At 30.1% G+C, this 18689-nt stretch overlaps 1 protein-coding gene across 3 annotated transcripts in view; it reads right to left on the reverse strand.

Annotated features, from left to right (window-relative positions):
• LOC127285843 (carcinoembryonic antigen-related cell adhesion molecule 1-like) overlaps positions 1-18689 on the reverse strand; it is a 138275-nt gene that overhangs the window by 74188 nt on the left and 45398 nt on the right. For all 3 annotated transcript variants that reach the window (XM_051312055.1, XM_051312054.1, XM_051312052.1), the window contains exons 4-6: positions 18045-18255; positions 2029-2156; positions 571-739 (exon numbers count right to left, since the gene is read on the reverse strand). In XM_051312055.1, the coding sequence (XP_051168012.1) occupies positions 571-739; positions 2029-2156; positions 18045-18255 (508 nt within the window). The remainder of the gene's footprint in view (positions 1-570; positions 740-2028; positions 2157-18044; positions 18256-18689) is intronic.

Genomic DNA, 18689 nt, shown 5'->3' on the forward strand with positions numbered 1-18689 from the left:
TTTACCCCTTTTTGAATAAACCAATTTGAAAGATTTCTGAGTTGTGGACAATGAATCTAGACTCAAAAATAAATTAAAATTTACTAATTATGTTGCGTTGTCGGACATAACACTTAATCAACAAATTGTAAGTAGATTTTTTGTAATAAATACTAAATCGAATGAGGAAAGTGGAATGTGAAAATTAATTTGTGAAATGAGGAATAATTACGTAATGGACTCCCAAGCACTCGATAATAAATAATAATTGTTAACTGAACCCCATCAATTTTTCAAAACCTGGATCGCACTGAATGAAGGAGATATTAGTTTTTGAAATATTATATTAATTAAAACTCTCGTTTCACAATTTTTTCTGTGACTAATTATTTTAGTTATCCAAAAAAAATATACATAACAAATATTTATAGTTTCCCTATGTTCCAATTTGGTAATTTATCAGATGTGAGAATAAAAAATAAAATTCCTTTGTGTTGCTGTGCAAAAAAAGAATATCTACAAGTATAGAACAAGTAAAAGGAAAAGCTTTCAGTACCTAATGAGTATATAGTTAGAAACGAGAATCTTTACCGTTAAGAATGTGAACTCGAACGCTATTTGGGTGGGCATTACTCGGTGCACAGGTGTAGAGACCAGAATCCTTTTGAATGGCTTTCTGAATGAGTAAACGGCTGGAAGTCACGGGTCCCTTTTCGGTAACCAGGCTAATGCCACCTCTTGGAGAGTCGAAGTTAATCGCCTGCGAATAAAGAGAATACGTTGCGATATACGTGTTATATGGTTGCATTTGGTTTTATCGTCGAAAATTCCTGCTCGATGAGTATGGAACATAAATGTTATTAGACCTTTCTTCCCTTGATTTAACAAGCTATTCAAGCTTAGTGATTAGCATTTTGATTCCATTATTCAAAAAAAGGGAGATATTTACGCTTAATCTTTTTGGAATTTTTAAATTTTACAATTTGCTTTCATTTCTAATTAATTATTCACTAATTCTAAGATTATAATTAATATTTAGCTCAAATATTCTAAAAGATAAAGAATCCCAAAAGCATTCCGGTTTTGAACTAATTTTGGTTTAATTCGAAGACTGCCTAATTCTAGATTTACGAAGTTATCGGATTAATTTCCGATGACATGATTCCAGATTAATTTGTTTTAAAAAATTATTCCCATTGATCCAAAATTATTACAAATGAAAGAGAAATTAGATTAATTCAGATTTTTTCTGACATCAGTTTCGTGTATTAAATCCAGAACACTCCGAATTGATTTTAGTCAAAAATTCTAAACTTAAAAATATACAAATTCTAATTACGGATTATTTATGTACATAATAAATAATCTCAGATTTGGAATTTTCAAACTAATACATATTATCTCCCACTAAAATATATGAGCATCACAATGAATATTATAGAAATAAAAATTGTACCTTGTTAAAAATTTATTTGTATGTTCATTTAGACGTTCATTCATTTTCTTTTCACATTTTCATTGATGTTGGTGCGTTATTATATAATGGAGAAAAACAGTACAATAAAACTTCAAAGTCTGCCCTGGAGGTTAAAAAGCAATGACATCAAACGTTTTAATTCTCATTTCATCTTAATTTCATCTGCTTATGTGTAGTAATTTTTTTTTACTAAAAAATGTTAATAAAAGAAACATTTTATATCATTTTGACGTTTTAATAATTCCATCTTCTTTTTTGAAAATTTTCAGTCTTACTTTTGTTTTGATGACGTCGAGTCGGAAAGTTTCTAATAAATATTTATCTCCCACCATATCACAGATAGGGGAGAAAAAATAAATTTAACCCTCGAGGAAGAAAAACTTTACTATCTTAAAGGGACAATCAGCCAATTTAAGGATATGTACTTTGCGCCAGAAATGTTGAAAAAAATGCTATTTCTTCTAAAGGCGATTTTTCCAAAAATATTAATTTAGGGAGAATTGTAATTATATTTTTATATTAATTTTTTTTCAAGCTGCGATATTAAATAATTTTTTTTTTTCATATTTTACCTCTTGGTTGTGGCTCCAAACCATAGCGGAGGGTGGCTCCGGGGCGTACTTGACGAGGCACGTGAGGTTGATTGTGCTGCCCTTGTTGATAAAAAGGTCCGGTCCACCAACGACATCGGTGATTGGTTCTATAAACAAGAAAAAAAAAGAAAGGTATATATAAAGCTCGTTTTCTCGAGGCTTTATCTCAAGTTGCAACGTTGCCGTTGCTAAGAAATTGAGAGAAGCAGACACTTTTAGTTCGGATAGCGAAACCTTTATAGTATCAGAGATAAGATCGGCTTTGATGTGCCTTTTACTCTATCCGCTGAGCATAGATCGCGTTAAGGGAATGCTAGACGAGTCGTCTCGCCTCGTCTTATTTCCTTTTTTCAAAAAGATAGTACCTGGCGGACCTTTAACCCATCTAACATCTATTTCTGGTATCCCAGGATATACCTTAAAAGCCAAACTAGCACACAAACTCTATTGGATTGCATTTTTACCCGCCACACAAAAAAAACCTGTGTTGCACTTTATTTTGAAAAATAAACACATGATAGTGTTACATCTCAAAAGAAGATGCACAAAATCTATTATATTATTTTTTAGTGACATCCAAATAAGAACTGATTTACTCATCAAAAATGCGTAGTTCATATGGTGGAATACCAATCGATAATTTGGGGATTGATGATTTTGTTTAATATTTGATAATTTAATTATATTCCGGTAGCTTTCTTAAAATTAAAAGAAATACCAATTATCTAGGTAATTCGGTACACTGAGAGAAGAAAAGCACAGAATCCGTACTGTGACGAACGCCGGCCGTGTAAAATGGGTGTCAGTATCCGTTCTTTAGTTTTGTTCAGTTGGTGTTGTTTATAGTTCAGATACTAAGCTCTAGCAGCGCGGCAGCGGTGTGAACTAAGTTATACGGAATCTGTCTCATAGCGACCGACAAATACTCAAGCCGAGCAAAACATCCATTGCACATTTTAGTACGGCATCTATCACACAGTGACGCTGCTGCTGCGCTCAACTTGGTGTACAGATGCTGAACTTCTCCATTTCTGATTCCGTGCTTTTCTTCTCTCAGTGTAATTAAACATAAAAAAGATTCCCTCTATTTCACTGAAGTTCCTATGGGAATTTCGTTTCCGAAATAATTATCAGAAGTACAAGCGAATTTCGGATTTCCTTTTCGGTGGAAAAAGAAACGAAATTCAATTGGAAACTGTCATAAGAATTCTGCCGAAATTACCAGGGAGTTTTTCTATTTTCAAAAAAAATATTTCTATTGGATTTGCACCGAAAACGGAATTTCAATTACATTACTAGGACTTTCTTCCATTGTCTAAAACTGATACGAAATTCAAACGGAAATTAATATGAGCATTTCCTTTATCAATTATTTAATTCTAACTTCAGGGAAAGTAATTATTTAAATTAAATCTTTAATACCAATATTGGAGAATATTTTTCCAATGGAGCTGGACATTAATCATAATAATTAATTCAGAATTAGTTTCAGAATCGAATTTCTATAATACCAATTTGTTTTTCCTAACTTGAAAGCAGAGATATTCTGTTTGTACAAGCTCTAGCTTTGACACGAAATCGAATCCTAATGAAGAATTCAATATTTCCGTAAATTGAACGTTATTAGACGTAATTTTAGATCTAATTTCAGATAGCAGTATATATAGATACATTATAAAGAGATACTCGCTTGTGGATCGAAGTATCACATATATAGGTTACATTTTCATTTTGACTCTTCTGCTATTTGGAAATTCTATTTGAAATTACAGAACTGGCGATTTCTCTCTTTTCATACTTTTCTGCATCATTTGGCCGCTTGGCAAGGAAACCAAGTCAAATCGAGACAATACGTTACACGTACTAGTAGTAGAACGAAAATCGTTTGCGACGAGGACATTTCACGAAGAATAAAACACGCTCTGTTTTTCCTTAGATCTAAATTAGAACGACCGAATTACGAGGGAACGACGAGTTACGAGTTTCTTTTGTTTTCTTATCGAAAGAATTTTTTACTAAAGGCTGAAAATTACCAAAAAAAAAAATTCAAATGCATAACACTATTGAAAATAAAACAATTCCCAATGATTTTACATAAGGAAAATATTCCCAAATCCCAGTATTTAGATTGTCGCCAATATTACAAAACTCGTGTCATAATTCTTTCCACTCGCCTTACTGTGGTTCTCCGCTATATGGTCTTTTTGGTAAAGTGATATCGGCTACTTTAGAGAAGCAAAACTTTAAACCGATAATACATAGGAAACATTATTTTCAACTTTCAGACAGGTATATATTTGCGATACTTTCGGTTCATTAGCTTTTCACTCGGTTAAACTTTCCGAGATTCAGAGTAGAAAAGAATTTTTGTATATTCAAAGATGAACCAGCAAAAATGTTCAATAATAATTTTTCAAATTTTTTTCCTTAGTAAAAATTTAGAAATTGTTTGTGAATTAGACAAAATTTTTATTGTCAATGATAATAACTGATATACTTGATAAAAGAGATGAGAGGAATAAGAATTGATGCTTCATTAGCAATATCTATGGTCCATTTGGTCCTTACGATCGTTGTTGAGCCTTCCGATTCTCATAACGTAGGTTTGCTGACCAAAGGAGGTCAAGGAAAATCCTAAGCGGTCGATCGTCTTTTGTTCGAGATCCTCGTTTCCTTCGAGAGAGGGAGAGAGAATGTTCATGTTATACGACAACACACTGCTTTGCAGGCATATTGCTTCCCCTTTTCATTCCTCGACGTCTTTTTACGATCTAATGTCATATATTGCATCAGAAGCCTCAAATCGTCATCTTGAAAAGCAAAATTCAACAACTTCCTTAACTGTTTAAAAAAACGATAGGATTAGATTTTCTCGTACTGATTAATCAAAAAGAGGGATCAAGTACTTAACCGAAAAATCTCAGACAAGATTCTAGAATTCTCTGAAAGCAATTTAATTTTCTTGAACATCACTTTTAGAAGATGTTGAGAATTAACAGATATAAATATTAACGAATTAGAGATAAATATAAAAAGATTTGAAATTTTAATGGATTTGTAATTTTCAAAAACTAAATTTCGAATACATAAATGGCAAAATTATATCTACTGTGAATCACGCATCATATACTATACTGTATTTTGTCCAATTCCGTTTACGATAAATCATTATACGATAAACGATTACTGTCCACCCGATGGGAAACCAGCGATTACTTTTCGGTTCCGGCACGTCTAATAAATCATCGTCGACACGTGTCGCAAAACGTTTTGCCCATGTTTCGTGATGATTGACCAGATTTCTGTTGCTACTATTTCATTCCTTTTTTTTTGCATTGGGAATTCATATTCTCCATGAAACGAAGAGCGTGTTTTTTCGATTTCACTAATAATACACTTCTATTTCCGAAACTCTTTCGCTTGACATAAAATTCTATTTTTAAAAACTGGATCAACACAACTTTAATTTGTATTTACTATTTTTAAATAATTTTTTTGTTTAATTAATCTTTCTCGTGAATTATATTGGAGTAGATTGTTTATCTAAGTGCCAATTCAGGTTCCAAGACCTGAATTGTAAATGCGGGTTCCCTCAGGACACTCTAATTATCTCTTGCCTTATCTGAATAACTATTTGTGTCACATATCACACTCAGGTGCTATGTGGGTATTAGTAGATCGATATTGTGACGTTTACTAACGTATACACAATATTACAAGATTCACAGTGACCAAATGTACCATCCACTCATATTTATCATATTGTAAAAAGCATTCTTGTAAAATAATATATGTCAACTATTTAATTTTTAGTCAAAATAAATAAATGGTGCATACCTAATATATCTTTTATTAACAAATTTTAAAGTAGGTGAAACAAAGTTGTTCTCTAAATCATAAGTTTCTTGAAAATAAAATGAATAACAGTATAATCGAAAACAAAAAGCAACATTTCAAGAGATTGAATGGAGTCAAGACGTGAAAATCAGATAATGAAAGTCAATGCAAGCGTGATAACCAGAACCGAAACCGGCTGTTCTATCATTCTCCATAAAGCTTGAAAGCCGGGCTTTCTTCGTTCGTGAAATTTCCGTGAAACAGAATCTCTCTCTCTCTCTCCCTTTCTATAAAGCAAACCCTATTGAAAATCCCCACATGGGAAACCACATGGGAAACCACATGGGATCCTATGTCAAAAACTATGTAAAACCCCATTCCCCATATGGGAAACCACATGGGATCCCATATAAAAACTCATGGGAAATTGGGACAGGAATTGGCATAGGAAAATATCAAAACGAGGTTCCTCCATGTCATTTCCTATGTCAAATCCCATGTTAAATACCATGTTAAATACTAATTGAGATCCTTTATCACTTTTTTGAAAAATTTTCCCATGTCATTTCCCAAGTAAAAACCTTTATCATTTTTTTGAAAAATTTTCCCATGTCATTTCCCATGTGAAATCTTTTATCATTTTTTTGAAAAATTTTCCCATGTCAAATCCTCTTTCGCCTTATCGAAAATACCCACATAGGAAAGCATATGGGAATCCACATGGGACACCATATGGTAATCCACGTGGGAAATGGAATACGATTTCATGTGCATTCTTCCAAATGATAAAACAAATAGATTTAAGCATAGGAAATCATATAAGATTTCATATAGATTCTGAAATTTCAACCTAAGATTTCACATGGATTTACATATAGGAAACGATATAGGATTTTATTCGGGAATTTTTTAGTTGGCTGCTTTATGCAGGCGGCAGTTTACAAAAAAAATTAATTATTTGATTAAATATCAAATAATAATACTTCAACTCATCTGAAAATAAAAAAAAGTTTACTTTACTTCTGCCTTAGACTCTCAGCTTTTATAGTATTCCAGACTGATCTCAACTGTGAGAGAAAATATTTTCACCATCTGGTGGTGAAACAATGAAACTATAATGACGATCAACATCTATATTGAAATTTCCTATGTCATTTCCCATGTCATTTCCCATGTGAAATCTTATCATTTTTTCGAAAAATTTTCCCATGTCATTTCCCATGTGAATTCCTTTATCATTTTTTTCAAAAAATTTTCCCATGTCATTTCCCATGTGAAATCTTTTATTATTTTTTGGAAAAATTTTCCCATATCAATTCCCACGTCAAACCTCATGTCATTTGCCATGTGAAATCCTTTATCGTATTCCATTTCCTCTGTGGATTCCCATATGCTTTCCCATGTGGGTATTTTCGATAGGGCGAAAGAGGATTTGTCATTGGAAAATTTGTCAAAAAAATGATGAAGGATTTCACATGGGAAATGACATGGGAAAATTTTTCGAAAAAAATGATAAAGGAATTCACATGGGAAATGACATGGGAAAATTTTTCGAAAAAATGATAAGATTTCACATGGGAAATGACATGGGAAATGACATAGGAAATTTCAATATAGATGTTGATCGTCATTATAGTTTCATTGTTTCACCACCAGATGGTGAAAATATTTTCTCTCACAGTTGAGATCAGTCTGGAATACTATAAAAGCTGAGAGTCTAAGGCAGAAGTAAAGTAAACTTTTTTTTATTTTCAGATGAGTTGAAGTATTATTATTTGATATTTAATCAAATAATTAATTTTTTTTGTAAACTGCCGCCTGCATAAAGCAGCCAACTAAAAAATTCCCGAATAAAATCCTATATCGTTTCCTATATGTAAATCCATGTGAAATCTTAGGTTGAAATTTCAGAATCTATATGAAATCTTATATGATTTCCTATGCTTAAATCTATTTGTTTTATCATTTGGAAGAATGCACATGAAATCGTATTCCATTTCCCACGTGGATTACCATATGGTGTCCCATGTGGATTCCCATATGCTTTCCTATGTGGGTATTTTCGATAAGGCGAAAGAGGATTTGACATGGGAAAATTTTTCAAAAAAATGATAAAAGATTTCACATGGGAAATGACATGGGAAAATTTTTCAAAAAAATGATAAAGGTTTTTACTTGGGAAATGACATGGGAAAATTTTTCAAAAAAGTGATAAAGGATCTCAATTAGTATTTAACATGGTATTTAACATGGGATTTGACATAGGAAATGACATGGAGGAACCTCGTTTTGATATTTTCCTATGCCAATTCCTGTCCCAATTTCCCATGAGTTTTTATATGGGATCCCATGTGGTTTCCCATATGGGGAATGGGGTTTTACATAGTTTTTGACATAGGATCCCATGTGGTTTCCCATGTGGTTTCCCATGTGGGGATTTTCAATAGGGAAACGTAGTTGAGCATTTACTTTCGGCAAATTCTCAATACTGCATCTTTTATTTCTGTTTAACCGCTCGAAAGGAGTTTTGGTCGAAAGCCAGGATTGGAAATCATTCGTCGCTATATCGAAATATATAAAGGGAATATTTACTTTATCCTCAAAAATTCAGCCGTTGATCCGCTTTTGTTTTTATCAGTATTACCCATATATTGTTACAGTTTTTTGGTAATTTTTTAAATGATCTACTTTTCGAAATAAAAGTAATGTAATTTTCATCATTTGCAATTAGAGCTTAAATAATAAATTCACGTATTAACAAACCAACTTGCCAAAGTTATCAGATTAATAGTCGACTTGTAATAAATAAATTCGATTCTGATTTGTCCTTTTGTTCTGTTATGAAAACTCCCGCAAGGCATTGATGATTTTCGCCGGGTCACAAGGACGTTGAGGACATCACTATCTATTAATGAAATTAGAAGTCATCAAGTGAAGAGCTTCCTGTTGTATATATTTGGATAAGAGTTCCGCATATTCAAGAACACCAGAATGACTAAATTGCTGTTTTGTTGACGATCTGTCAAATCAATACTGGCAGTCAATTTCCTATGGACCTGTCGCATCAATCAATTTAACATCGGATAGTGTAAGGATCTGCGTTACCGACGACTGCGTATCGATTACCGATCGCCGGTATTATATTATTGAATATCATATCATCTCAATGACACCGAGAAGAGAGGCAGCTGTTTAGCGACGCTTTCAAGTTTGACTCGTCAGCCATTTTACTCTCATTCTCATCCTGGTGCTCGTAGAGTCAAGTTGTGTTCTATTCTTTTTCGTGTAAAATAATTAAAATTTAAAATTATAAAAATGAGACGAGGTGTCATCGTCGTCGTCAAATGGACGTTGATTTCCAATAAATTAATTAGGAGTCGTTTTCTTCAGAATCAATCTCATTTATATTAAAGTATAATTGAATAAATAAAATATAAATCTTGTCTTTCGGTATTCTGCCATTATTTAACTTTTTCTAAAATTTGAAGTGAATATTAATAAATAGTAGAATTTGAGATTCTTTCGATTATTGGAAGCAATAAATAAAACACCAAATTATTTATTCGGCAACGTTTCGGTGTCTTGGTTTGACACCGGAAAAAACATTTAACATTAATAAATAGTGTTATTGTTATAAATTTTGTCTAATTAATGGTGTTAATCCTTATCCCCCCCTCTCCGCGGTCTATTGTTGTTGTAAAGTAACAATGGAATTGATTTGATTGTCTTGAAAATATAATAATAAATAATTTATAATGAAAATCAATAAATAAATTGAAATCAATGTTACAAGCTTTTGTGTTTGATAGCAAATTAAATGGATTACTAATTTGTCATAACAGAACGTGGCATATCCAAATTATGGAGGAGAAAATGCAACGAATAAATAATTAAATAGTAATTATGAAGTTTAAATTAAATTTGATAACACAAATTATTCAAGGAATTTTAGATTTGAATGAACCAAAATAATCTTTCATGAATGTTCCTAGATAAGTTTGTGGAAATATTCTTAGAACAATCTTTGAGATTATTTCTAAATTATTATTATTATTTCTAAATTAATTTTTGAAAACACTTCCTGCAGTTAAGGAGAAGCAAATATGTAACGAATCTCATCATTACATACCAAGTTAGCACAGTATTCATCCGAATAATCTTTTTTATAAAAATTATTATTGAATATTATAAATTGAAATTTTGACGAATTACAGCACTCTAAAATACGGTTGTTAGAGGAACAAAGCAAAAAGAAAAAAAGGTCGATCCCACTTGACCTGAACTTTGCAGCCAAGGGAATAAGGAATTTTGTTCTATCTTCATTAAACTTAAAATGATTTAAATATTTTTAGAGAAAAGAAAGTGAGATAATTGAATTACTTAGGATTTGAAAATTTAAATAAAATATTTTTCATGAGCGGTGTGAATACGTGGTTATTAAAGTTTATGAATTATTGGATGGATTCTCGATTTCCGATTATTTGGAAATAGTGCTCCTCGAGTTGAACACATGCTCAAGTTGTGTGCAGTCAATTTGAGAATTTGTATAATGGGATAATGTGAATTTAATAAGTTTGTTGAACACGTGTTTTGATTAAGGAAACTGAATATTTTTTTTTTATTTATTTTTTAATAATGTACACTTTTCTCTAAAATTATTTTAATCATTGTCTTTCTATTTCGTCAATTTTAACAATCAATAATTTTTTTAATTATACAAATAACTATCATCAAATATTTAATCAAAATCAATCGTTATTATAGGAAATTATGGTATGTCACTGGAAGTCATCACGGGATGTGTTCCTGGCGCATGTAATCGAATGTGAATCCCAATTATTCAAGAATGCTAGAAAGACGAATCAATGACGACCTATCGTAACAATGAGCTGTAGTGTAATGCCGAACCCAGTGAAGAGGAAACGCTACTTGCATCAGACAGGCCAGTGACAATTGGCAGTCGATAACCGAAACGAGATGTAAAATGTTTATTCGGATGAATACTGTGCTAACATGATATGTAACGATGAGATTGGTTACATATTTGCTAAAGAAAAATAATTCGTCGAAAAATTTTGATGCCATGGTCAGTTTAGCATTATTACCTTCTTATTTATTATTAGACAGGATTTCCAGAAATTCAATTTTATAGGTTTTAAAAATTAATTTTACCCTTTGTTGTATATAAATATTGTAAAAATGTACATCAACTAATTGTAAATAAGTTAACAATTACAAATTTCCATCTTAATGGTATATGGAACTCTTTTTAATAACGATAATTTATTTCCTAGATAACAATTAACCATTAAAAGCCTTAAATAATTTTCACATCAATTTTATGAAACTTCTCATGACATTTAGTTCTATTTTGATGATTTCAATTATGAATTTCAAATTGAATATTGATTTCAATAAACTGGAAATCCGTGCTGTCTTTGTTCTTTTTCAGAACGTAAATACCATATCGTGCTTGCATATATGGCATAATGGTGAATAACACATGCTCATGATAGTTTCGGTTACCTTAGTTGTAACATTAATTCATAAAGCACATTTGTCTGTTGGTAAGTTACGTCATTATGTTCAGCCAACACTGACGGATATGCGGTTAGCCTTGCCTGCCTTGGAAATTTCTCATAAGCCGTCGCCGCGCTCGGAAATGAAAAGAAAGAGCTATAGTGATACTATATCCCGCGTGTATTACACCGCACTGCGCATGAAACCATCCTCTACATTGTGTATATAAACGCTACTGTTCACTATCCATATATGGCCATTTTCATTCAAAGTGTTGGTTTCTCCTTATTCAACATTTTGTGGTAATTTTCTGCATTAAATAAAAGTTATGCCTTTGCGTTAAAATGCATTTTATATGCTTAGGTATTCAAAAAATTCTCCTTCTATTACAATATTTTAATATTCCTTGCAAGAATATAGTAAGTAATAAAAAATATATATAGTTATATACGGAGGAACTTTTTTATGACTGAACTAAAAACTTTTATTAAAAATAATAATCATTATCAGGAGATCAATTTTTCGTGAAGTGTTAATACCTTAGCCTATGGTAAATAAATCTTTCTTTCGCTCAACATAATGGATTATTTCATTAATAGTACATCTCTAAGCAATTTTTTTTCCCGTAAGGCCGTAAACTCCTACGATCAGATTACAGTCAAGTATTTCAGAAAATCCACGAGATTTGTAAAGTGGGTTACTGAGAAAATTGTAAATATAGAAAAATGTGATTTCACCGCGGAAAGCGGTTTAAAGCTAAGCTGACATTGACACTTATTGTTAATAACTTTTATACAGCAAAACCAATTTTCATGAAACATGTTATTTGTTGATTTTTGGAATCTCTGAGATTATAAATTTTTGTTATTAGTGTACTCCTCTTTTTACACGTGCCAAAAACCCTTGATTCTGTTAAAAGTAAGTATACAAAGATGATCAAATATGGTATTGTAATCGCGTCATTCTGGCCAGCCCTTTGCCATCGATTGGTTTTTCACTATATAAATTATACATTTTCGAGGAACAAATCAGTTGTTATTTGGGTGTCAGTTAATCAGTTCTTCTTCAAGAAAATTCCTTATTGTTCAACAAGTGTCAACGCACAAATAAAACTTCTGCTCAGGGAGCAGTAATAAATTCTTACTCAAGAAGTTATTCTAAATTATTTTAACTTGTACGTACAACAAGTTCAACGTCAATTTTGGGTTATCGTAACTTCTTTCCAGTTTCCTAACAATTTTTGGTTTTACCACCTGGGATAAAATAAATAGTATTCGAATAAGTATACGCAGTAATCGGAATATTCGAAATAGTATTCCAAACGGTATTGAAAGTATATAGAGTATACCAAATAGTATTCTAACTTGTATACATAATCTTCAATGTATACCTGAACGTCTTCCGTAATATTCGAAACGCATATGACAGTACACTAAGTAAACTAAGCTGAATCTTCAAATGGATCATCTTAGTTTCCTAAGTATACCAAAGTATTCAGAGTAATCTAGAAGGTCTTCAGAACTCTCTCAAAAGTATGAACATCTTCCGGAGTAAATAAAATGAATACTGCAGTCTCTGAATTTTTGGATACTTAATTGGTGATACAACACATAGATGGCAGAAGTAAAAAATTAGAATGGCACTAATAAATAAATAAAATAATACATAATAAACTGAGATTTACAGTATTTTATTTAAATTTTAGTATTATATTTTGAGTAAGAACTACTAAACATAACTGATAACAAGAAGAAAGATTTTTTTATTAATACTGCAAAATATTTTTACTCTAAAGCAGAGATTGGAGTATTTTTTCGTTTGTAAAGGTTTGACACATCTGGTTTGCATTAGGATGACCAGTCAAGGATTTCTCGATGAAAGAGGTCCTATTTTATGAGTTTTTCGTTACCTGTTTTCTTCTTATAGATTTATTTAGATAGAAAATGTGTGAATTTTGAAGATGCAAAGAGACGAAGAAAATGTTTTTAAATGTTTAGTATTTTATCAAAAATTTTCCTAAGGCAGATCTTCAAGCTTTCAGTTGCTTTCTAGCATTTGTCGGGAACGAAGGGCAACCTACAGTCTGTAGTTAGTGAGTTAAAGTGAAGAATTTATTGAGAATTTATTTATTAATTATTATTTTAATGTAATATTTAAAGTTTTTTATTAAACGAAATAATTTGAAGTGTAAGATAATTCTTTAACTAAAAAAATCCTGCACTAAGTGACACAATTTATTAATAACAAATTACCCATCGGATGGTACGAAATCATATGCTGTAAAAATTATAAGCAAATCAAGTATGTTTTTCATATGTTTTTTATTTACTAAACCAGAAATTTATATTTTATTAAATATTATAATATAATATTAATATTATAAATGTTAACCTTGTATTCACTGCCAATTGTAATAGTTTATTTAATAAATTATTGTATAAAATATTATAACGAAAAAATTTTTCTAAAAAATAATTTAATAACATTAAAATATTTAAATATATCATTGATTAGAATGCAACTTAATGTTGACATTTTTTTCAGGTACGGAATTATGAGTTTTATAAAGGATATACCATATTACTTATCGCTTCAAATATTTAATTCAGATAGTTATTTTTCTTTATGTTTATCTATTTACTTATTTAACTTGTATATTAATTAATTAACTATTACATATTATGTATATAATTATGTTATTTAAGAAAAAATTTTTGTATATATTTGGTGTTTATTTGTATCAAAAAATATTCAATGAATAAATTAATTATCATTTAATATTATTTATTTTTATTCACATTTGTTATTAAGAAGAATTTTTGTCTTTATGACAATGCGACATCTATTAGACACCATTAGAACTCTATAGTTGGAGTTCATTACAAGATAATTTGGAAAAATTCATATAATATCCCAATGTATACGAACGGTATACTCTCCTCTCTATGTGGTAGATCTTTGTATACCATCAGTTTACTTTAGTAACTTTTCTCAAAGTATTCCACAGTCTACATGTTGGCACGGAGGAATACTTATTCGAATACTATGTGACTCAATTTTACTTTTGGAATACCTACATGTTTCATCCCGGGAAGACTTGGACCAGCAAGTCACCAATCTTGGGGCATTCCTCAACCAATCGATTTTAAATGGAACGAAAATTACATTTATTTTAATGTAAGTCATTTTTATCCATATATTACTCTATAAATTTTAATGTGAGTTCTAAGTGTTTAATTCTGCTTTCAGTGGGATCAGATATTTTAACGAAAAATCAAGTTTCTACGAGAGATATTTGTAAAAGTGTGAATAATAAACAAACCTTTGGTTCGTCTACAAAAAGAATTTTCTTTCCTACCTGTTCTCTTAGTTCGAAGCCTTTTGCTTCGTAAATAAAACAAGATTTAAGGGCATGTGGAATAAGCCAACTTCAGTTTATACATGTTTTAAATTCCACCGATTTTCATGAAAAAATAATTACATTTAGAAATAAAATTTTATTTCAAACAAAACAGACACCAATGCGTCTATGTTCCAAATAAAATTTCCTTCAACACAGAAAATTAAAAGGTATTAAAATAAGCTGCAACGCTTATTATTTTAATCCAATTTTGCTTATTTTAATACCAAAATGGATTAAAATAAGCAAAATTGGATTAAAATAATAAGCGTTGCAGCTTATTTTAATGCCTTTTGATTTTCTGTGAATTTTATTAAAATTTATTTCGTATTTTTCATGAAAATCGGTGGGATTTAAAACATGTATAAACTGAAGTTGGCTTATTCCACATGCCCTTAAAAGAAAATAATAATATAATAGGTTTTGTCCATCTCCTTCTGAGACGTAACACTAGTGTCATTGTTAATAAATCCATTTATATTCTTCTTAACAGTTGTTGCTAAATTACCAATAATTGTTAAAAGATTCCATAATCATATTAAATTTAAATTCAAAATTGCTGATCCGAATTGAGAATTAAAAAAATAGTTTCGGAATTGCTAAATACGAAGAAAAAAAATTTTTTCCAAATAAATAATAAAAAAATAATTATTTTCCTTTTTAAATTCTTTTCATGTTTTAATTTTCTGTAAATGAATTTTATTATATCGCGCTGCTGTTCATCAATTTATGGGAGAGGGTTTATATTCCCAAGCTGTTATTTTTAAATGTCAATAAAGCATTTATCAATGAACTTGATATCATTGTCAGTGTGCGCAAGTTATTGGTGTGCAGAGGTAAAGAGAAAAATTTTTGATTAAGCTGAGCTCTCGTTATATCGCGCAATCACCCGCGATCATGATAATATACTGCACTACAGTAGATATTTTTTCCCACTTTTTTCTGTAATAAAGTATAAAAAAAATATTTTTCTAACGAATTTAATAAACAAAAAAAAAAAAACAATTGCAGTGGAAAATATAATTATTTACTGACCGAGGAATTCAAATTCATTTAATAATTTTCAATTTTAACTAAAATCATTTCGAATCTTAAAAACTTTTTTTTTTAAATTAATTTAATCGTTGATTATTTATTTAAAAATGTTTTTCATTTGTCTCACTATTATAATATAGTGTGACATGTAACTATTACCAGTTCTAACAAGATTTTCTAAAGACTGAGTGTTCCAACTAAAAAAGAAGTAGAAAGTGAACAAGATTGCTTTTTCGTCGGGACAATAGCATCAAAGGACTTCAGTGACACCAGCCTTTGTCAGGCTTTTTTTTTATTCTCGCTTAACGAGTTTGTTTCACGAATATACTAGTTAGCCATTCCATTTATAATTCGTTTGGATTTTTACCTGAATTTTGTCGAAAAAAAACAAGCTCTTTAATTGATTCCTTTGTTGGATGATTGTTCAATGTTTTTTATGTTGTACAATTTGTAAATTTAAAGCATTTTATTAAAAAAAAATGACTTTATTAATTTTTTGCTAAACTAATTTTAAATTCGTAATCAGAAATCCTAAAAACCCTCAAATGAGTTTTAAATAGAATTTAGAAAATTTATTTTAATTTAATAGAAAATTTCATTAAAATCTAATTATTAGTATGTAAAAAAATTTTATATTTTCAAAAATAAATACTTGATGTAATACTTTGTGTATTATTTTCTTGATCCGATGTTCTTTATCGTTATAAAAACCTGCAAGAAGCTTTTATTTTTAAAGAATTATTATCTTTCTTAAAGATTTAATGCGCTTCGCTGATAACTTTTCTTTCCTGTGAATGAAAGATTTGTCTCCGGTCGACGTTTCTCTGGGAAAAAAAAAATAAAATAAAGAAAGATCCACAGTTCCGTCAAAGAGGGCAGTCATTCTTCCACTATTTTTCACCAAGAACTTTTCAACTTCCCGGCAGAAAAAAAAACGAGAGAGAAAGGATTAGAAGAAAAGAAAATGAAAGTAAGAGTCGGAAATGAAATATCATAAAATTAACATTTTTTTTAAATGATCGTTCTAATTTAAAGTCATTTTCTTTACAAGGAATAATTTTTCGTATTTCTATTTTTTTTCTATTTAGTTGAATTATAATATAATTTCCCATTGATTTAAAAAATTATCGAGGAATGAAAAATTGTTATAGCAAAATTATTAAAATCGAATCGCGGTGTAGGAACTTTAGAAGTACTTGACGTAAAAATAATGAAAGAACCTCGAAAGAGGAGAAAAGAAAACAAAGGAAGCGAGTTTCCTTTTGCAAAGCTTCATTAGCTGGAGAATAATTGGTTAGCGTCATTTCTCTCATGATCAAAATATTTTACTTTTACTTAGAAAATTTCAGCAAAAATACATCTATTTTTTTTGTGTGGTTTTTATTTTCTCTAATTTTTTTTTTAAAAAAAAGCAAATTTTTTTTTTATCTTTTATTTGCAGTTGCGTTATTCAAAGATTAATTAGAGTTTGAGGTAGAAATTTCTTAAACAAATAAGAGAATGGGTCTTCCCTCTAAGGTGAGGCTAATTGCAGTGTTAATCTAAGTAGTGGTTTCTCCTACCTTGAATTTCTAGTGAATTCAGAGTAAACGAGAGAACAGATAATTTCTAGATAGCGAGCTAGTTTCTAGGCAGCGCTCGTGGTATTCGCGTTGCATTATTTATTCGTCGAGCAATCACAATTTGTATGTGTATTCTCCTCGTTATATGTCTGTATATGATTTTTACCTAGAGAGTACGATTTTTGAGGATGAATATTTTTTAATTTTTTATTTTGATATTTTTGGCTCATGTTATTTCTTCTATTTATAAAGACACATATATATTTAATTTGAATTGCAAACCTTGATTGAATCATAGATTCTAAAATGTCTACTCAAAACTTTTGAAATGGAATTTTTTATTAAAATTAACTGTCTGACTGAATAAATCGCTATTGGGAACTGCGCATGAGCAAAGGCACGGACGATATAGAAAGGCCTTCGTACCGTGGAGAGCCTTAGGTTTCCCCATACGATACGATATTCGCTCTAATTATTTCATACAAATAAAGTTCAATTTAAAAATAAATAAGGACGTTTATTGTTATTTTCATAATCTGATATTGATTATTAAATATATTCACGAAACTTGGCACGATAAAAATACATTGCTGGTAAAATATTTAAATTGTCCTATCCATTCTGGACATTATATAACTTACCAACAATATTAAGATTAACAGGATGACCTATTGGTGGAGTTGTGGAAATTTGGCATTCATAGATTCCAGAATCCGTACGCTGAGGATATCGAATCCTGAGGGTCCACTCTTCAGTGTGTGGAGCATGCAACGCTTCAAAACGTTGATCGCTTGTGTACGTGTAACGACCAACTGTCAATAAATGAATATCGCGATGCCTAACCCATGATACCTGAAAACAAATCAAATACATTTGGTATTATTATGATTGTGTATTACCAAATCTCTTATTTATTAATTTACAGATTTCTAAATTTTTAATCTCAAAAATTGATTTTTAAAAAATTAGTAGAATTTTTGTTTAATTTTTAAAAAAATTACCAATTTAAAGGAAAACAATTAAATATTTAAAAAAAAAAATAAACGAAATATAATTATGAGAAATTAAAATAATACAAATTGCCTGTAACTAAACTAGATTTTCATCTCCAGATTATAAAAGTTCTTTTCATTTTTTTTTTCACAAAGAATTTCGTTTATTTTCATTTTAGTTATATTTGTGATAAGATCTCAATCACGTTTTGAGTAAAAAAGGTAATGAGTATTATGCACTTTGCGTACAATTACAGTGGTCAGTTTTTATACCTCTCTCTCTTTTATTCGTTA

The sequence above is a fragment of the Leptopilina boulardi genome, unplaced genomic scaffold (genome assembly GCF_019393585.1).
Source record: "Leptopilina boulardi isolate dan_hultmark-lab unplaced genomic scaffold, ZJU_Lbou_2.1 LbouV2_341, whole genome shotgun sequence".
NCBI classification, from domain to species: Eukaryota; Metazoa; Arthropoda; class Insecta; order Hymenoptera; family Figitidae; genus Leptopilina; species Leptopilina boulardi.